The sequence below is a fragment of the Cryptotermes secundus genome, unplaced genomic scaffold (assembly GCF_002891405.2).
Source record: "Cryptotermes secundus unplaced genomic scaffold, Csec_1.0 scaffold540, whole genome shotgun sequence".
Classification (NCBI taxonomy): Eukaryota; Metazoa; Arthropoda; class Insecta; order Blattodea; family Kalotermitidae; genus Cryptotermes; species Cryptotermes secundus.
The window spans coordinates 2,101,361-2,123,924 of NW_019742447.1; the positions used below are offsets into that span (position 1 = coordinate 2,101,361).

Below are 22,564 nucleotides of genomic sequence, written 5' to 3' on the forward strand. Positions count from 1 at the left end.
TTGTATAAGCTGACATTTTGGTGGAATGTATTGCTATCATCTCCAGGGTAAAAGAAAAAAGGAAAAAATCCGTGAGCGAGGAACCAGCATGAGGAGCCACCTGCTCATGTTTCTTACCAACATTTCATAGATCTGGCCACTAGCAGGAATACTGAAAAAATCTGTAAGTTCCAATCTTTAGTCCAGGTACACCAGTAAAAACAGTGTCTTCAGAACTGGGAATCCATCTGACCAAACATGGTTTGAGGGAAAAAAAGTGAGCCACATCTGTGTTCACAGTCACTAGGAGTGCTGAATTCACTTTCAATGCTGTCAGTTGTTTCTGGTAGATAATTGCATCTTCCTTGCATGGTTTTACTGTAACATGTCATGATATTTTGGTTGCAGAAGATCCAGAATTGAATTACAAGCATCGATAGTTCTGTCTCCCATGATTTCTAGACTAAGAAAATCACTGGGGTGAAAACCAAAACCCTGCACAAATAACTTGAACCTCAGTCTGGTTGTCATTGTAGCAAAAGAAATACAGTCACATTGCTGACCAGTTCAGATGGCCAAGTCCATTAATGCCATAGTGCTGCTCACATGAATCATCAGCACCTAGAGAGAAAGCCGTGTGATGGCCGTGCACATCAAGATTTAAAGTTGAAATGAAAATTAGTTTGTGTTTGTTTTAATAAGTTACATTTGAGATGTGTCTTTCTTTTATTTCAGTTTGGAGATGCACTGAAATCTCTCTGCATTGAATTGTATATTAAGGGACTTACAACTGACATGAATGAGTTGGAACAGCAGAAGATGAAAAATGACAAAGAGAAAGTTCGGGAGGCAGAAGTGAGATTATCTGATGGTTTCTTGAAGCTTGCTGACTTGGTTAAAGACAATGTGGGGGTGTGCCGTGAGTGTGTCCTAACTGCATTTTCCTTAAATCCAACTCGAGTTTGTTATGAACGTATCAAAGAAATGGCTGTTGCAAGTGGGAAGTGTCTTTGTCTTCCTGCTGAAGTGACTGCTGTAGATGTAGGAGATAAGAGGAGTGTTAGTGAGAGCAAATTACAAAATACAGGGACAGAGGATATGGACTTAAGTTTTCACTGCATTGATGGGGAAAATCAGAACAGTCATGTTGAGGTAGACACTGGCCAAGGGATGGCCATGAGGTTTGACCATTCAAATGAAGTTTTGTCATCTCATAGTTCCGAAGATGAACAAAATATTTCGGACTTCCATCTACAAAGGAATAGATGTAACCTCCATCCTCCATTTGACCCTAGTACTGGTGGTGCTCTTGGTGAACTTTGTCCTGAATGTGGTGAATTCACTGGAATAGAATCTTCTTCTGTGGACCCATCTGGTGTAGAGAAGAAAGAACGTACACTTGATGCATTGATCTTAATCAAAGGAAATACTGTGACAGAATCTTTGAATTATGATGTGCTGTCTGCCCCGAACCAAGTGCTGGATGCAGAGACACTAGGATTGACTCCACAGCTTTGTGATGATTTGGCGGTTGTACTTAGTAGTCCTCGTTATCAGATGCTTAGTTGGGTTTTAGACTGGGCGGAACTTAGTATAATGTGTGAGAAATATTTGGAGAACTGTGAGGAAATGAGAAATACTACCAAGGAGTTGAAATTCTTGAATATTGATTACAATCAGTTTAAGGATTGGCCAAGTGGTGAAGATGAAAAGGATGAGTATTATGGCATTGAGAAAGGATATGAACAGTGGGCTGACCTTAGCAGTGATACATCGGAAGGTTATTTTAACCGTTCATACAAAAGACGTGCAAGGCGCATGCAAGCGGATTCTGACTCTGATTCTTCTCTTGCACCCAGATCTCGTACCAGAGGAAGGAAAGTGCACAGGTTGGATTCTTCAGATTCTGACTATGACTCCAGTCAAAGGAAAGAAAAGATTAAGCATAAGAACTATAGGCCACCATCTCTGTCAGTATCTGATTCAGATACTGGTACACAAGATAGTGTGACTGATGATAGTCTTGGAAGTGATGGCTTCAGAGTTGACAAGCCAAGAAAGGAGAAGATTGGGAGAAAGGAAAAGACATCATCTGGTAAAAGAGTTGACCGGAAACAATTGAATGACATCTCTCATTTCCGAGTTATGATGAATGATGACCTAAACCATGGTGACTTGACAAGTGATCTGTCTAATAGTGATGTAATGAATATATTTGCACAGATTGGTGATAATGGCAAAGAAGTTTCAAATACACAGTTCCCTTCAGTACCTTCCATCAACAATATTACGAATCCAGATAAACATTCAAGTGATCCTTCTGTTCTGAAGACATTAAGAATGTTCAGACCTCACAATACAAAGAACAGTGCTCGAGATCACTTATCACAAATTTTGCACAGCAGAAATAAGGAAAGTCCATCTGCAAGAGAAGGGCATGGTGTAACATATGCTAAGTTTGCACCCATGCTAAGTACTTTGAATTTAAACCCACGTATAGTTCTAACCAGGGCAGATGTTTCACATCAGGATCTCAAATCGAGCAGGGTGTTAGCTGAAGCAAATAATAGACCAGGAAATCCTCTTTCCCAAATTACTCCAGGTATCCTGTCCAGAAAACCCAGCCAGAGTAAAAATATCCCTTATGACGTTGATGGAAAAAATCGGATTCCCTTATCCCATTCATTGGTTGGAGATGTGAATAGACATGAATATATGAAAAGTGATCTTTTAGTGAAGGCTGTTCCAGGATTGAATTCATTGGACATGATTGTACCACCACCTTCAGAAGCCACAGTACAGGTTGTACAGTTGCCTAGAAATCCACCATCCACAAGTGACAACAGTCAGGGAAATTCCTGCCACCCTCCGAAAGCAGCACATTCACAAAATGCTCACTCTTCAGGAAACTCTTCAGGTGGGACCTCAGGTCAAGATCTGGAGTTGGGTCCAAATGTGAGTAGCATATCTACCCATTCTCAGCCTTCACAGTCAAGTACAACCACACCCATTCAGAATCCTCAAGGTCAGATAGCTATTTCAGCAGCATCAGTACAAAGCCCTAGCATATCTATGCTAGGGCAGGCAAAATCAAAATCAAACCAGCAGTCAGAAGTAAAGTACTTGACTACAACCAGTGAAGTGAATGAGATTCTGAGAAGTACACTTGGAGAAGGCAGTGTTCAGGTCCAGACAGGTTCACAGGTTCTAACATGTACAAGTCTGGCTAAACAGAAGCAGAGTTTAAGACAAGAAGTAAAATATCTGACATCACCCAGTGAAGTTACAGAGATTCTCAGGAATACTCTTAGTGAGGGAGGCCAGCAAGTTCCAGCAGCATCATCTGCTTCACTACAGCACACTTCATCAGCTTTAGAGTTTGTTTCACAGGATAAAACAAAGTTGAATTCACTATCAGATATTAGATATCTGACTTCAACCAGTGAAGTGAATGAGATTCTGCGAAACACTCCAGTTGTTCAAAAGCCAGTGACATTAGAGACAAATACTTGTTCAGGTCCCTCATTACTTAATCCTGCTCACCACACTAATCATTCTCATCATGTTAATTCTGTAAGTCCATTTCCAGTTGTAAAAGGAGTGGACTTAAATGTAATAGCAAGTATTATATCTTCCAAGAATTGTACTAATTCAATTCCTACATTACCAGATAATCCTGCTGTGACATCAGATTCCCAGATGCTTCAGTTAGTATGCAAAAGTCCCAAGTTTCAGATAAAACCTGTCATCTGTACACAGGCAGGTCCTAGAAGCATTCTTGCTGATCATGCTGATGCATCCACCAGTGCACCATCATCTTCATTATGCACTGAACACCAGCAGCAGCAGCAGCAGGCACAACTGCAACAGCAAAATCAACGCCTCATTCAGCAGCAACAGTCACAGCAACAGCAACAGCAGCAACAACAACAAGTATCTACCCATTCCGTATATGAAGAGGATTTTGCAGGATTTCCTGCATCTGTGGATTCACCAAGCAGAGATAAAAGTGCACCTAACAGAGGACTGAAACAAGGTTCAACTCAGACTGCTACTTTACCCAAGTTCCAACAAGCTTTTGGGAAAACAATATACAACAATCAGGCCAGTACTACTGTAGATGGAGGATCCCAGAGCAGTACTGTCAGGAGAAGTGAAGATGAAGACAATCCACCACGTAGCACAGTTTCCCAAGAGACTGTAGCACAAGCATCTGCTGTTCCAAGCACAGTACTTTCCAAAGCTGTTCAGACAACGAATATGAGTAACATAGTCTCTCATCCTCCTGTAACAGTGGGTCCTCAGAATGAATCTTCCAGCACTGCAGATGTTGCAATACCTTCTACGCTTCACCTTACTAGCACAGGATCTGTGTTCAGCATTTTGCAAGGATCTCCTAGAATTGCTGTGTCTGCAGCACTTAGGGCGGGAATGACTGTGCAAGCTATACAGACTTCATCAGGTGTTATATACATGCATCCTGATACAACCACTTTAGTCAAATCTAGTGCTGGAACAGCTCTTGCCAGCACCATTTCTGCCAGGAGAACTTCAGATATCAAAACCTCTCAGTCATCTGAAAGCGTTCAGCAGGTACAGTTGCCTGATGGGCTGCCAAGTTCTGTGGCTGTTGCTATAACTACACCTTCTTCTCCAGTATTGACCAAAGATGCAATGAAGAGGAACAGAATGCTGGCAACAGCTCTGCAGAGTACTCACCGCTCAAATACACTGAGTGGCATGGCAAACCAAGCAACCAGTACTTCACAGTTAAGGGAACCAGAAGTGTGTGTAGTAGAGAGTTCATCTGACGAAGAGGTGAATAATTCAGCAACACAGCAACAGCAAACACTTGTTACAGCAGCTGCTGTACACAGGATAATGTCAGTTCAGAAAACTGTTGCTAGACAAGTGGGTCCAACAATCAGAAATGTTCGACCAGTGTTGCACATTCCTGGGGGAGGGAATCTTATAGCTCGGTCTTCTGCTACCACTGTTGCCTCGCCATTGAGGCAGCAGGCTGTTCGGTCAGTCCTGGTGTCTCCCGTGTCTTCTACATTAAATTCTAATGTAAACACAAGGATATCTCAGAATGTGGGAGCATCAGAGACTTTGATTAGACATGGTTCAATTGAGCCTACAGTGAGCTCAACAACTCTAGAACAGTTAAGGGAATTTGAATCTGTTCTTGAACATGTGACCAACACATCACAAATGAAGGAAAGAAGTACAGTCCAACCTCAGCCACAGCATACTGTACTCACCCAACAGCTGCTACTGACACAGGCAACATCTTCAACAACAAACACTGGTATGGAGTTCACATCTTGTACTAGAAGTCAGTCTACACCCAGTACTTATTCACAAGATTTGTTTCCAGTAGCTTCAACAACAGGAGCAACATCCAGGGTGAACGTAACTTATGTGACACAAGCTTCAACAATTCGAACAACAAGCATTGTTCCTGCAGGTAGTGTTGCAGGAGTTAGTGTAACAGGAAAGATGTCATCTCCAGTCGTCGTAGTGACAAGTAACTGTCAGCCTGTAGCTTCACCTGCACTGAGTGTAACTTCACAAAGCTCTTCTAGTCCATGTGTGACTCCTGCACCATCTGCTACTTCCACTTCTTCTGGGAAGTCGCCTCCCAAATCATCAAAGTCCTCAAAGTCAAAATCTGTGAAGTCTGGTACAGCAACAACCACTTCAAAATCGTCACCTGTACCAAAGCCACAGCAGAAGCCCCAAGAAGATGAGCAAACTGCTCAGAGGATTTATGCAATTTTAGATGAATATGCAGAGCAGCTGCGCAATTCCCCTGACCTCAACAATAAACCAGCTCCTCGTCGCCGTTCTAACCCTCCTACAAATGCAAATCAGTCTTCTAAAAGAAAGAAATCTGCACAAACAAAGGTGAAACTTTTAGGGCAGCAGTCTTCCTCAGCAGCCCAAGAAATGAGTCCTGGAGCAGATGATCCTCGAACTATGGGAAGTGAAGACAGTTCAAGTGGAATTACTCAGTTGTCCCATATTCAGGATTCTCCCGCCCCATCTTCGCAGAATCCAGACGAACCTCTAAGTTTGAGAGCCACTCCATCCGTGGAAATGAGCACTGAGACAGGGAATCTGAGGAGCATGGTGTCAGATTCAGGTGAATTGCAGGATGTTTCAAAGCAGCAGGATCAGCAGTCACAAGAACAGAGTTCTCATTCTCACGAGCAGGAACAATCTGATGGGCAGCAGTCACCAGTGACATTGCACCAGACAACACAGCATGGACTCATATTCACAGACGGGAGTGGCATCCAGGGGAGGACAGTGATAGTGCAGGACAGTGTACCCAGTTCTGTGGATGCAACAGGTGTTGGAAAACCTATCGTGGCAGGAAACTCTGCCACAGTGCCAACATTATTTGCAGGGGTGCGTCAGGTGATTGTACCTGTGGCTCCAGGCTTAACAGCACGGCCTGTGGTAGTTTCATCCAAAGGTTCAAAAGTTATACGTGTTCATCAAGTGACAGTCCCTGGTGGATCACTGCAGATGACACCAGGAATGAGTACGATGCAGGGGACTGCATTGGTAGTGCGACAAATCAATAAATCTGGAATTGCAGCTCCAGTTTCTGTTCTTGGTCAGCCTGCTACAGTGAAACAGGTGAAATTGCCTGTAGGTAGTATATCTTCACAGGCATTATCAGGTGTTACTGCTCAACCCCCAGTAGTATTACCTCCAGGAAGTCATCACCTCTCTGGTCAGGTTGGCAGTGTAGTTACTTCGACAATAGCTCAAGCACTTTCCTTTCCAGAATCAGGCTTAGAAAATGTTTTGCAGGATAGTACAATAAGAACAGAATCTTCGAGTATCATTAGTTCTGGCGAAACATTACTTTTGAATGCTGCTACGACTTCACAGGCAATTGGTTTGATTCGAAGGGGAATACCCACGTCGTTTCATGATAGAATTTCTACACCTGTAGGTGGTATCATGTCAACCAGTACATCAGCCACTGTACCAACATCAGTTACAGTAGATAGGTTAACATATCCAAGTGTCAGACAAGTTTCTTCGGTTAGTCTTGAGTCAAATATTGTTGCCTTGAATTCATCAAATTCTAGCATCATCTCATCAAACTTGATTGAACAGTTAACCACTAACAACGAATCTTCCCAGGCATGTGATCATGAGCTACCAGTGGAAACAGTTTCTGAGTGTAGAATAGAAACTAATCCTATGACTCAGTCTCATGCAACAAGTGTGCAGTGTCTTGGTGTTGACTTTGTGACACAGCATTCCCTCAGAAATACAAATTTCCCTAACAGACTTGTGAAAGATGCAGGAAATGATGTACAACCTATAGCAAAATCTGGTACAGAAAATTGCGCCATTCCCTCAGAGAGTGCGGAAAGTAGGGGTGATCATGTGTCAGTTACCACTTCCTGTGCCAAGCTTGAATCCAGGAAGTCGGATGGAAGTTCTGCTGGAAGGATAGAACCTAGGTTGGAGGTGGAATCAGTGAAGATTTCTGATTCTTTAGATCAGTGTGGTCCCAATCAGCATTCAGATCCTTTATGTGCAACTTCTCCGTCTAAGCTTCATCAGGCAGCAAACTCAGCTGATCAACATGAAGATGCAGCATTGCATCAGACTGCAGGAACTAATACTTTATGTACAAGTAAGTAATGCCCATTACTTGATTTTCATGATCCTTGTGTTTACTGCATTTCCTGCAAAGTACAAATTGGTGCTGTACAAGAGATAGATTTGCATCCATTTTCACCATATGCATGTAAATATTTCATAAGTGACTTGTCAGTTTTTATGGAGATTATTTTTTCATGTTTTACTTTAAAAATTGTTCTATCAGTAGCTCAGGCTTTGTAACATCAGATGATTGGAGATGTTGAATAACGGTGGGCATTGGCTAACTTAAGGTAGTGTCCTATGATATTTTCTTGGAGAGACTGAGTGAAATGGTGAAATCCCCTCATTGTAATCAGTGTCCTGGCTGAGATTTGAACTGGACACCTCCAGAATACTAGTCTGAAGCCTTACTGCTCGATCCACTGTGCTTAGTCTTTTTCCTGATAAAAAAGTGAAGAATTTTCCAGCACATTGTTATGTGAAAGAATCAATGAGCAATCTATCCAAAGCTCTCTTTGTTTGTGCTTCACATCATCAATAAACCTTTTGAACACCTCCACATAGAATGTTTGATTAACAGTCGTCCCTTCAGGTACAAATTCAAAGTGTATGATACCCCTGATGTCAAAAATGTGATCAGCATTCTTTTGGCTATGAACTTCGACAGCTGTGGCTTCTTGAACAAGGAGGGAATTCTTTATTCTCCACTCCATGGACTTGTGTTTGGCCTTTTGGCTATTTCTGCAGATTTAACACAAAATTTTTGCATCACCTAACATTTGAAGTAACGGAATTGCCAGATCACCTGGCTTGAAACTAAAAGTGAATCTCAAAGCTTATTTACCCGACTTTATATATACAGAATGAGAACAGTGACAAATGGCATAATTTAATTTTGAAACTTTAGTTATGAAGGTGTTCCATAGTCATTTTGTGATTTTTAATCTGAATTAAGTTGATAGTGAAGGAAAATGTTCATTTCAGGAATAATTGGTTTAATTCATTCATTTTCATGCTCATCAAACAGCTGTCACCCTTTTTCTTCTTGTACCCCTATATTGTATTTACAGGCACAGTTTATATACACTTTTATCCTTATATTTTGAAGACTGCTCATAAAATATCTGAGCACTACTACTCATAATATAACTTTACAGTTGGTTTGAAAGTCATGGCTGCATAATGTTAAAAAAAGGTTAGTTGTGTGAGAAGAATGCATGTTTTCAATTAAGGGGTATTATCTTTGATGTTAGGCCATATAATCTGGTAGATGTTTACTGATATTTCAGAGTAATGTACTATGTCCTCCTTTAACCGTTCTCCCTTGAGGCTTCCAGCCCACAAGTTGGTTGCCACCTTTTTTTTACCGTCCGTCTTGTTCGCCTTACGTTCGGCGTCACTTTGACTGCCCTACCTGGTGCTGCCGCTGCTGAAGTTGTTAGGTCGTGGCTGGTTCCGGCTTGACCAGGCTCCACCGCTTCCTCTTTCCTTTGCTAGTTACGGATTGGAATTTCAGGATGGTACCTGACGTTATGGGCGCCAGCAAACAGCTAGGTGCTGTTTGCGATTCATTGTAAAGGAGCAAGGCGTGGGTGGGTGGAAGCTGGCGATGGGTTTGACTAGCTCCTGGCGGTGAGTCTCTCCTCAGGTCGGCTACGAGTCAGGCTCGGACAAGTGAGGGTGAAGCACTTCTAACCAACACAATGCACTGTACCACTAGAACACTTTATTGTTTTCTTACAGTCACTCGGCGGTATAAATCCACACAATCAGACTTAGTTTCAGCTTTCAAGCAGCCGGTGTTGCACTTGCTCAAATTACCCATCAGGTCGACTTACCACCGTCCGCTCATGGATTATGCTAGATCTCTTTTAAGTTATGGCCAAATTTTGCACTTCTAAGAATTATTTAACTTAACAAGCAAGTATAATCACGGGGGTTGCCTCCGCCAAGTTCGAAAGTTTGTAGCAGACTAAAATCTTAAACTGGACTCTCTGCCGAGCCAGAGGTCCTAACTGAATTGTATCCGCCTATTCTCCTCTCCTCCTAATTTCCCGGATAGGCTGATTCAAATAAGAGGAGTTGGCTTAATTTTGATTCTGGCCAATGACCGATTGTTTTAGAGGGAGTTTCGGCCTAAAAGACCAAACGGAGAAATTGACAGCGATGCAACTTATGAGGGGTCGCTAATGATCTACTGGCACTCCCACTTTTGACTTATGGCTGGTAGGAACTGTCACTCCTTGAATTCTCAAAGTGACTTGCTGCTGTAAGTCAAATTCTCAATTTCTAAAGAAGCTCAGTGGGGTTCCTTGAAGTATCATTTCTGCCCTTCTGGTAAACAACACCAGATGCTTGGACGCAAGGACTAGCAGATGTCCTTGTCCACGCAAGTTCGGTCTATCTGCTCATCGCTTACTCCTTGCTCTGACTGTGTGTCTTAAACCTTTGTTTCTTCTAATTCTTATTGTCTTCTTTATAAGCTACTGAAATAAAAGAGAGGGGAGGGTAAGGATTTCAGTGGTGCGGTTACACTCCTTTAGTACTGAAGAATAAGGCAATCAGGCACAATAGAACGCCAGTAAACATTGCCCAGACTGTGATATGACATCACAGTAGGTAGTACTCATCAAAGCAGCATTACAGCTGAAGGGTAATTTGGAGGATATTTATTTGTGAGACATACCTCTGAGGCCTGAGTGTAGGTTATTTTTATGACAGCTGACCCTCAGTTACTTGCTTTCGGTTCCCTACATTTATTAAGTACAGAATTTCAGAATCAAAATAATGAAAGTCAAGAGCATGCTGATTTTGTCCAAAAACGTCAGTCGCTTCTGTTTAGAAAGGACCAGAGGATGGATGTTTACATAATCCTGCAATCATGCTATGATATTTTTCATCATCAATGCACTTTCTTGTTCTGTAGATATTCATGATTGGTGAAATTTACAGGTTGTGGCAGAGGAACATGACAGTTTTTAAAATGTGTTATTTTGCCAACTCCTGAGGATTAGTAGGCAGGAACCATGTTATTTGCTAGCTTAACTGATGCTGATGCAGTAGCCAAGGGTAGTGGAGCACACACCATGTGTGAGCCATATCAGTCCAGTTCATACCACCTTATACTATCTCCCTAAGATCCATTTTAATTTTATCCGCCCATTTATGTCTTAGTCTTCCAGGTGGTCTCTTTCCTTCTGACTTTTCCACCAATTTCCTATACACAGTTATTTTTGGTCCCCATTCATGCTACTTGTCCTACCTATCTCATCCTTGACTTGGATATTCTAATTATACTAAGTGAAGAGTAGAAGTTATGAGCTGCTTATTGTGCAGTTTTCTCCAGCCTACTGTCACTTTGTCTATGTTCCTCCCTTAATGTCAGGTACCAAGTTTCCTACCCATACAGAACTACAGGCAAAATTATAGTTCTGTATATTCTAATTGTTATGTTATTATACAGCAAATGAAAAGAAAGAAAGTTCTGAACTGAATGATGGAATGATTTCCTTCTGAATAAAATGTTGTACTTTTGGCAGTTAGATTTTTGGATGTTGCAAAGTTTACTACTCCAACTCCATTATCATTACTAATTTCATGTAAACTCTCATTCCCAGTTGTTGGTTTGAAAATGTCTTCCCAACCTACTTTGACATTGAAATCTCGTAAAAAGATTTTCATGTGGTATTTAGGGAATTTATTGAATACAAGTTCTAATTCCTCATAGAAGCTCTCCGTACATATGTTATCATATCATCAGTAGGGCATCATCTGTTAGGGCATGAATATTCAGAACAATGATATCACACCAGTGGTCTCTTAGTATTATGCATGACATCCTATCACTAACAAAGTCTACCCTCTTAACTGATGATATGATTCTGTTATGCGCAGAAAAAAAAACTACTTAATTTATGATTCTCATTCCCCTTTCCATAGAGAAATGTACATTGGCCTGCTGGTTTGGTGCCTCCTCTGTCCCATCTGACCTGTACTTCACTAAATCTAACTTATATATTTTGATACTTCTTTTGCAACTGTCGTGAAAGAACCTGCCTTATACAGACTTCTTACATTCCATGTACCAAATCTTATGTCCATTTTCCTTAGCATAGTTTGTTTATCCAAAGAATCGGTTCAAGTCCAAAATCCTTTGTTTCGTAACAAGCTTGTTTTTTATGGTGAGTTGTTATCCCAACCCCAAGCTGGAGGTCTACCCCTTGTCGGCTGTGTGTGATTGCTTATTCAGTATGTTTGCAGCTGCTCTCCATATCTGGAGACCATCTTCATCCGCAACCTGAGGACACACCATGCTGTGGTGACAAGTGACCCAACTAACATGGGACACTCAAGACATTCTGATTTAAATTCTAAAGAGTGTTGAGAGTATTTGTATAGAATGTAATATATTTGCATTTTTCTTTCAGAAGAACCAAAATTAAATTGTTTGGAAAAATAAATATCAATTGTATGTACATATACATAGGTCGGATTAAAAGTAGTGGCAACGCCTCTATAGTTCTTAAATGACATTATTACCTGAGGTAAACACACTTACATTCCTTCAATATAATCGCCCCCATGTGTACCACCTTCTGCCAAATTTGTGGAAGATGTTGTAGACCATCAGCGTGTCCACTTCTGTTGATGTCCAGCAGTGACTGCCCTACAGCACGAATAATCTCCTCTGTTGTGTTGTCACTGTGTCCCTCGCAGTGTTTCTTTCATTTTGGCAAAGAGATCCATAATCGCATGGACTCATATCGGGTGAGTATGGCAGATGTTGCAGTATCTCCCATCGCCAGCAGCGAAGGAGATCCTTGACAGCGTCAGCAGTACGAGCCCTTGCATTGTCATGAAGGATGATGGGGTTTGTTGCCAATAAGTGTCGTTGCTTTCACCCGAGTGCTGGATGAAGATGATTATGCAGGAAATTGCAGTAGTAGGCAGCGTTTACTGTCTGTCGTTGAGGTACGCTGTGGTGCAGTATCACTCCATCAGTGTCATATGCCACAATGAGCATTGCCTTCACATTACTCTGTGTAAGGCGCACTTTCTTTGGACGGTGAGAGCCAGGATGCTTCCATTCATTTGATTGTCGCTTCAAGTGCGGCTCGTATGAGTGAGCCCAAGTTTTGTCCAGAGTGACGATCTTTCCAAGGAAGTCATCATCTTCCCTCTGGTACCAGTCGAACAAGTCCTGTGCAGTTGCATAATGTTGCCATTGTTGTGCCTCAGACATTGTATTGGGTACCCTACGCGCTGCTATTTTGCGGTATCCAAGAATATCGTGCAGAATGTGGAGCACGGTTTCGTGACATATGCCTACCTCAGCAGCTAACTCCCGTGCAGCCCATCGACGATCGAGACCCAGCAAAGAACAAGAAGCTGAATTGTGTGGTTATCAACATGGGGTCATCCTGAATGGCATCCCTCCCTTCACAGAACAATTTCACCCATTGTGCCACTGTGCGATATGGCAAAACAGCATCACCACATGCTTCTCGCAGTCCCTGATAACAGTTTTGTGCACTATGACCTCGTGCAACTTCAATTTTTATCCAGGAGCATTGTTCTTTTCTCGTAAACATGTTAGGGTGCTTGAACTGGGCTCCTGCACTTCAAAACGATGCACAGTGGAACTCAATGAAACACAGCCAGAGCCACTCACTGCAGTACTTCAACTGAATTTCTGCTATCAGCTACAGACGTCACTAGTGCCACCTGATGCGCATCTTTCATGTTACAGCAGTGTTGCCACTACTTTTTATCGAACCCTTGTACATCATACCATCTCATGGCATTGTAACATGCTGTATATTAGCTAAGATATATGACTTAAGAAACTTTGGCCCTGAGGCGAAGTTTTGGCCAGAATAAAGTTGGGGTACACACTTTATGTAGTTTGTAATGATTTTTGGATTACAACAAGGTGACGTGAAATGTGGGAATTTTCTTTGCTTTAGTATAGGACTTTTGAACTGACCTGGTAGCACTAATCAGGATTATCATACATTACAGCAGTGTTAAAAGTCCAGTGATGGACAGTAATAATTTTGAATGGCCTAGATCAGGCTGCAGCCCGTATGAAACTATGAAACTTATAGAATAAAAACAATAATAATTATGTATTTTATTCACATTGTTATTAAGTAATGCTATACATTAAGACTCTGGTGCTAAAAGAAACTAATTAATATAACATTTATTTGAATTACAGAAGATAATTCAGTCTGTTGGAAACAGAATTGAATTTACATTAATAGTTGGAACTTTCCTGATTTAACCCCTCCCCCCAAAACNAAAAAAAAATATTGCCCATGTTAGCTGATTGCTTTGAAGTGGCAAGTCAAAGATGATTACCCAGAATGCTTATATGCGAGTCATATCCTGTGTTTATGTTTGACGAACTTCATCATATTGAAAGTTACTTTGCAGAGCTATGTTGAGTCAAAAAGTTACAGACTTATTTTAGCACAAGATCATATTGAAGGGCTTTGTTTCTATGGAAGAATACTAACAGATTCAGAGGGAGTGCTTGTTTTAAGTTTCTGCTGGAACCTTCAGTGCAGTTGCATGTCATCTTGAAAGCTGATGAGTTCATCTTTCAGGCACTTAACTTCAGGACTAATGATGCTTGTTTTCTGAAATATCTTTAATTGGTATAATCCATAGATTTTCAGTGAGATGTAAGGATCTTGAAATCTTTGGAAATTCATAAACTTAAATTATTTTTTTTTGTATGAAGTTTATTCAGTAAGTTTCTCCATTCCCCCCAAACTACACACACAAACATACACAACTGAATTTAGAATGGAAGGTTACAAGTGTATGACTTTTCTACATAGTTTTCTTGCATCTCATCTTGCTTGTCTGATGCCATCAGAAAAAACTTTGGGCTGAGTCAAATCCAGTCACCAGCTGTCTTGTACCTTCAGCAGACTGGAGCGAAAGTGCAGGTGCTTTTTGTATCACCCTAATATTTTCGTTAATAAATTTCCTTGAATCTTGGAAGACCTCTAAAATTCTGGATTTTAGTTTCATCTATATACATTTCAGTTTTCTTTTCAAGTGAAAATCGATGCTGGCCATTTTGGTAATAATTTTTTTCCTCTTTGAAGGTGCATTTTAATGTCATTAATGTGCCAGTAATATCTGTCATAAAAGTAAGTTTCAACCACCAAATAAAATTATCCACTTCAGGTTGTCATCACATTCATAAAATTCATCAAAATCTTCGCCCTTATTTGCCATTCAGCAATACAGAACACCGTCATTGAAGTTCATTTCTTTAAGAAACTACTGAAAGACATGATGATTGAATTCTGTAGCTCAGAAATAGTTAACTGTTTTGATAACTTTTTTTAAGTCTCTGAAGTCTGCATTGAACTTTCGTGTTAATGCTCTAATAGAATGGTGTGGCAATAGATGTGGTTTTTAAGATATTTTTCAACAAACAGAAAAAAAAACATTACTATCAGCCACAGAAGGACAGCTGTCTGTACACAGTGACAAGTTTTTCCAGTCAAGCTCATGTGTTTTGAGAAATACTTTCATTGGCTTCAAGTTACCTGTTTCTTTAATTTGGCCTGTCAGTTGTATGATTGATAAAAACTCTCCTTTCATAATTTCTGCCTTAATGCTGTATATTAGAACAGTGTTTCTCAACCGCCGGGCCATGGCATCAATTATACTGGGTCCTAAAAATAATTTAGTGAGCCGTGGTCTCACAGAGGTTGAGAACTACTGTCTTAGAAAGAGTATTGACTGTGAAGCTTATGTCAAGTCTGCTGAATAGTTGAGAGCTACTCACCTTCATGCAGTTCATCAGCTGACATTGAAAAAATCTTCGAACATGTTCCACTCTTCTGCCACAAGTTGTTGCAGATAACTGTAGTCTTCCTGTTGCTTCAGTGACCTGTTTATTGTTCGATGGTTTGAAAACCGTGTATTATGCAATGTTAGCCTACAGCCTTTAACAGTCCCATCATCACTGAAGGACTTCATATTTTGGCTACTTGATAACATGCTTTGCTAGTGGTTCATTTCTGTTCATATATACTATTTTCTTAAGGCTTGCAATTTCTCATATGCTTTTTAAAACTTCAGTGGAAAATTGTCTTGACTGTGACAGTATTCCAAGTAGTATTCTTGTTCACACTTCATGGCACAACAGGCACTTGGTGAAAACTTCAGTCTTCACATGCACAGAGGAAAAGCCATGTACCATTCATCTTTAAAATGTTTATTATCACCCTGAAATTTGAATTGTTTTTCTCTTTTTTTTGGACACATGGTGTCACACACTGTAATGCTGCATATGTAAAAAATGTGAAAGACATCAGAAATTTATGCCCCCCAAAATAAAAATTGCAGAAAAGTTTTTTTTCAGGGTAATCATTATCTGTAGAAACAATAACGAATAAGACACATTAGACTTGTTTATTGTTAGTAGTATAGTAGGTTGTGAAATGAATAAGAATAGAGAATGCAAATGATTCCAGGTTGGGCTACCCCTCTGCCCTATACAACAGTGGCTACATTAATCAGCCATGACAGTGTGATTGTGAGAGTCATACTGCTGAAACTGACTCTAGACTACTGAGAGAATCATTCTGAAATTGTGCTGAACTTCTCCATGCAACAGTGACACATTTACGAATTTGTATTTGTATTGTGACCCTCAGACAGCAAAGAAAAGCAGATCGCAAGGGCCACCCACACAATTATCACACACACACAATAAAAAACCATGAAACATCAGAAATGGACTTTTTGTTCTTTCATTATTTGTAAAGGTACAGTGCCCAGGGGGGTGCACACAGTAGCGTAGTTGGTTGAGGCACTATGCTACAAGCCGGAAGGTTGCAGGATCGAATCCTGATAAGCTCATTGGATTTTTTCAATTTACGTAATCCTTCCAGCCGCATTATGGCCCTGCAGTCGACTCATCCTCTAACAGAAATGAGTTCCAAGAATATTGTTGGAATATTCTTGGGGGGTAAAGGGCAGCCGGCGCATAAGGCTGACAACCTTACCACCATCTGTGAGCTGATTGTCTAGAAAATGTGGGAACCTCAACATCGCACAATCCTATGGGCCTCCACGGCCTGTTATAGGGATATCTTTACTTTACTTACAGTGCCTAGGATCTCGTCATGAGGGATTAACCACTTCATTTGCAGAAGTATTCTGCAACACTTACTTCTGAACACTTGTTTGGCACAGAAACAAATGAACATTTTTTGTATTTAGTATGTTCAAAAAGTTCATGAAATTTATATACAAGTCAGCAGTGTGTTGGTCACAGTAGTTGTTTGACCTAGAAACCTGACTGTTAGCTACACAAGCCATTTTGTTCCAAGTAGATCAAACATTCCATTTAGTTTTTTATAACTGGTTTTGTGATCGAATGTGTTGTTGTCGCGTTTAATATGGAATCAGTAACAGAGCAAAGAATTCATGTTAAATTCTGTTTCACAGTAAGGAAAACAGCTGCAGATACCTATGTGTTGCGTGAAGCTTATGGCGATGATGCCTTGAGTCAGACAACAACCTGTGAATGCTTAAGATATTTTAAAAATGGAGGAACTTCAGATGACCATAAGCAGTTTGGCTGACCGTGAATTTCGAGATCTGAGCCTTTATCCATGGATATCATCGGCTGACTCTGAGAAGTTGCAGAAGAGGTTGGAATATCTGTTGATTCAAGCCACACATTTTTAACAGAAGATTTAGGAATGCATTTGGTCTTAGCAGAATTTGTGCCAAGACTCTTTTGACTGTCAGAAACTGCAGTGGTTTTCCATCTGTTAAAATCTCCTCCAAATATTATTGGTGAGGAGGCACGGGTTTACAGTTATGACATTGAAACCAAACAGTCTTCACACTGGAAGAGTCCTGTTTTGTCTGACTCCAAGAAAACACAACATGTGTGCTCTCTAGCGAATGCAATGCTGCTTGTTTCTTTTGATCATTGAGACATTGTGCATTATGAATTTGCTCCTGAATGTCAGAAAACTAATGAAAATTCTTTTCTGGCGGTCCTGAGACATCTGCAGGATACCATATGCAGAAAGTGACCTGAAATGTGGACTGCAGGAAGCTCCTCCATCAAGATAATGCACTTTCTCACACAGCATTGTCAGTTAGACAGTTCTAGGCAAAACATTCAATTCCTACCCTTCCACAACCCTCCTATTCACCTGACATCTCCCCTCCTGACATTTTTCTGTTCTCTAAACTCAAAATTACACTTAAAAGAAGAGGATTTCAGACAGTGGAAGACATCATCACTAATGCGATGAATAACTTGAAGGCGATACCACAAAGATCCATTGAACATTGCTTCCAGAAGTGGAAAAGGCAGTGGGAGAGGTGCATTGCTGTGCAAGAGGACAATTTTGAAGGGGGTAATATTCAGTAAGCTCTAAGTAATGAAAGATGTTATTTATAGACAAATTTCAGGAACTTCTTGAACAACTCATGTACATGTCATATTTTTGAGATTTGCCCCCGTATGACTTTTCTCTACCTCATTGGCTTAAATGAGCAATGGAAGGACATCACTGTGATGACATTCAAGCCATAAAGACTGCTATGACACAACTGTGCATCATTCCAGAAAATAGCTTCCAGAGCTACTTCATTGACCTTAAGATATGTTGGAAACAGTGTATCATTGTACAGGGGGAGAATATTTTATATGGAATAGATAACTTTGTGAGTATTTTGTGTTCAGTTATATACACACAGTCCTGAATTTTACAGACATAGGTTGTTTGTGCAACATCAGCTGAATATTGGTAATGAATGCTCAGCCTTACCAAGAATGTGTGCTACCAGATATGTATTCCAAGGAATATAGTATTTCATTAACACATACAGGTGTGGTGGTGATTATTATTATTATTATTATTATTATTATTATTGTTGTTGTTGTTGTTGTTGTTGTTATGAAGGTATTTGCCATGCTCTGTCTCCTTTAAAACTTTCTGCAGAAATAGTTTGAGATTTCTTTTTGATTCTTGAGGTGGACACAGTAGTTTAATATTAATAAGGTATCAGGTTTTCTTAAAAGTGCCTTGTTACTGAATATAGTTGTATTTTTACTAAAGAGTGGCAGTATGGTAACTGTATATAGAAAATATGTCAAGGCAGGAATAAAGCCTGTCTCTAATCAATTTTCTTAAAAGCTGACATTTTTGTTATACTATGATATGTAAAAAGCCCACTTCATTTTCTGATATTGACATCTAATTCTTAATGCTTCAGGTGCTCTGAATGAGGAGTTATTTCTGCAAGATGGAACTGCAGGATCTTCACAAGAAGTTACCATGTGCATGGGGACGAGCAGTCAGGAGGGTACAGTGTTGTCCAGGTCTTCCCATCTCCACTTACTGGAGAATGGCCTACAAAAAGCCAAGGAGGGGAACATGCCTGATAACTGTGACAGCAGTAGCAGCAGCAGCAGTAGCAGCAGTGGTGGAGGCAGTAGCAGCAGCAGTAGCAGCAACAGCAGCTCCTCTAGTGATGTGTTAAATGTGGCAGAAGGCTGCAGCAATGTGCCTGGCAGTTGCAGACGAGAAAGTGGTCCAGTCTCTCAGGTCTCTGGTATGGAGAGCACAAGTCAGATGGTGCCAAAGTCAGGATGCAGAACGAACACAACACAGACTCATGAGTTTTCAGCTAGAACAGGGAGTGGAACAGAAGCGGGAGCATACTATGTTCCATCCAAATCATCACATCGTTTGGAGTACATCAATGACATGGCATATCGTTCATCAACAAAGATGACGTCAGAGAGCCAAGATTCTCCTTGGCGTTACATGCCTGTGGTGAAGCGAGTACGGGTAGCCATTCAACCAGCAGTTGTACAGAAGGATGAATCATACATGGCCACAGAACAGGTGGGAAGTGCTTTGCATCTAGCAGACAGGGATGGTGCTTCTGAGATTGAGGATGGTTCACAAGATAGACGCTCATTCTTGTCAGATGTCAAGTTTCTGCCTGTTGGCAGGAAAGCAGGTATAGCTGCAAACTCTCATGTTCACCCAAATACAGTTCACACATATCGTAAGCTAGAGAGTGAAGCAGAAGAAAAACGCCGAGTAGAAAAAGTGGAACGTATAATAATGCACCAGAAAATGGCTAGACTTGAGAGGGAACTGAGGTTGCAGAAAAGCTTGTCAGAAGAATGTGAAGATTTGGGTGTGGATGAACCCAGCACCAGTGAACTGTTCCCAGAAGCTGATCTTCTGCTCGATCCAAGTTCATCACCTAGCTTTGAACAAACAATACAAGATGCTCCCTGTGGTCAAACTGTGGAAACTGCAGAACCATACTCGGGCTCAAACTTCAGACATGAATATTCATCAAGTAGCCAGGAAGGATCACATCATGAAGACCCTTGTGTGGATAATCAGGTCACTGATGATTCAGAGAGTAGACGTGAAACCAGGACTTTTGGGTCTAAAAAGTCATACAGTGATTGGAAATATCGTTCGGCAGGTAAATTGCGGAGCAAATGTAACACCCCTGTTAACCTTTTGCGACGTGAGAAGTCGAGTGCTGTGGTAAATGTGATGAAAGATAATTCACCAGGTCAAAGCTGTCATCTAAATAATGACTCCAAGAACATATCACAGTGCAGCTCTTCTGTGGAAGAATCATTGAATGGAAGTTCAAAATGTGATGCCAGTGATGGGGTTGCTACTAGTCTAGTCCTTGGTTCATCCAGTGAGCACACAGTAGAGCCTGCATCTGGCAAATGTAATAGAAATGAAAGATCATTACCTGGTGACCAGAGGATTTCATTGCCTGAGAAAAGTATTTTAGCAAAAACCCTGATTAGTGTTACACCAAGAACAGCATCAGCACACTTAGGCAGTGAATTAGAAGAGATGCAGGATAAAGGTCCCAAGCAGGTACTACCAGGGACTCTAACCATTCCATGTGAATCAAATGTTGAACCCAAAGTAGACTTACCTGTTACTAGTTCATCAAGTGAAGACAGTGTAACACTCGATTCTTTTGCCACTAGCATGGTAGCTTCCTCATTGGATGTAACCATTCCTTCTCCAGTTCCTGCAGCATTATCTTTGATGCCATCTGCCCATCTTCTAGAAACATCAGATACAAGAAACCCATTACCCACACTTACTGCAGCTCAGAAATTTACTTACACATATGCTAAGAAGCTTCCTTCTAGTCGGCAAGATGTTGGCCGAGTCATTAAACGAACACGACGACCCAATCAGTATTTTAATGACCATGTAGATTCCCAAGAGACTTGGGACTCTTCAAGTTCCCAGGATAAAATTGGCGCAGATGATGAAGATTCTGATGAAATGAGTCCTTCTTCTCAGATGTCTTCTCAACTGGATGATGGGGCAAATACTGATGTGGACGTGGTTGAGGTCAGTAATGATGAATCATCATCTTCAGCAGTTGCGTGTGTTCAGTCTTCAGCATTCCCTTTGCTTCGTACTGTTCTCAACAAAGTTCCAGTTTCAGATCCTCAGAACATTGATGGCACCTTGAAATTGTCTAGCACAAATGGCATGGATTCAATCGATAGGAAAAGTCCAACAAATTCAGAAAAAATACTTTCAAGCAAAAAGAATCGGCCAGACAAGAGATTTTTCACTGACACTGGAACAGACAGTGATTTCATAGGATCTAATGCAAAGAGTGCGAGAATCAGAGAACACAGGTTTGATCAGAGTGGTTTGTTACACGATAAGAAGATTAAGGGCATCCCTTCTCTCTCCAAAGTAAATGTGCCAACAAAGGAGTCAACAGTTGCGTCCCCGTCTGTTGACAGTAGTTACAAAAAGCAACATGGATTATGTTCAAAACAGCAGGGAAGGGGAGATACTTGTGAAGCTACAAGTGTAGATCCCTCTGATCTTCAGCTTACACCTGCTTCCATGACAGAAATTGATATGATGCCCACCCCAGATGGGGAAGATCTTGTTTCTAAGGTATGTTTGGAAGGTAAAAATGAGTGTCCCAGTGGAGGAACATGTGAAACACATCTGAAACCCACAAGATCTTCAAGAAGACGTGGTCATATCAAGAAATGCCAGTGTTGCAATGGATCGCCAGAACGACCAAAAAAGAAGAAACATATTGTGAAGGTTGAAAAACTGATCAAGAAAGGACAACCTCCTAAGCAGATTGGCAAAATGAGTGTTACAAAGAAAAGGTAGTGGTTTTCAGTCGTTGTGTTTAAGTTTTAGATGCCAGTGCATATTTTAGTGCAAACTTAAATGCACATAATGCAGCAAGTGCTGCTTGAAAATTGCCAAAGTTTTGTGACAGTTTCACAGTGGACAGTTTACTGTATGATGAATTATATGGTTTAGTACCTCAGTTAAAATCTAGTCAAAACAGTCAATTTCAGCTGAGGTACAGATTAACTTCACTTTAGTACAAAAATGTATATGTACATATATATGCGTGTGTATATATACACATACATACATACATACATGTATGTGTGTGCATATGCATACACACATGTAAACATATAAAATGTAGTAAAACATTGTGTGGATCACAGTCCCCTGTAATAAAATGATTCAGTCTTTCAATAAGCATTTTATTGTGTAAAATAAGGTATTGAAACTGACTACTAGTCCAGTAAAGTAAAAATTTTAAGAGTTCTTGTGGTAGTTTAATATTCAAAGAACAGTGTCACTTAAATAGCTTGCTCCTGACCTATTTGNATATGTATATATACATATATATGGCCTTCCTGAGGAAATTAATATCCGTAGTTCATGCGTAGGCTAAACCATTAATTTAAAACTTCAGTCTTTAATTTATGGCTGAGCTGCATTTGTTGGATGCAGTCAGGAAGGTTCTACTTCCACCTTGAAATAAACCCCATTGGACAGGAACCTGTACACCATAAGTGTATGTGGCTCAGTTTGACAGTTGT

General features: G+C 40.6%; 1 protein-coding gene across 5 annotated transcripts in view; it reads left to right on the forward strand.

Annotated features, from left to right (window-relative positions):
* Positions 1-22,342, forward strand: part of LOC111873189 (serine-rich adhesin for platelets) — a 94,074-nt gene extending 71,732 nt beyond the window's left edge. For all 5 annotated transcript variants that reach the window (XM_023867697.2, XM_033754998.1, XM_033755000.1 and 2 more), the window contains 2 exons: positions 715-7,648; positions 18,892-22,342. In XM_023867697.2, coding sequence (XP_023723465.1) covers positions 715-7,648; positions 18,892-21,830 — 9,873 coding nt within the window. In that variant the 3' untranslated portion in view covers positions 21,831-22,342. The remainder of the gene's footprint in view (positions 1-714; positions 7,649-18,891) is intronic.
* The last annotated feature ends 222 nt before the right edge of the window (positions 22,343-22,564 follow it).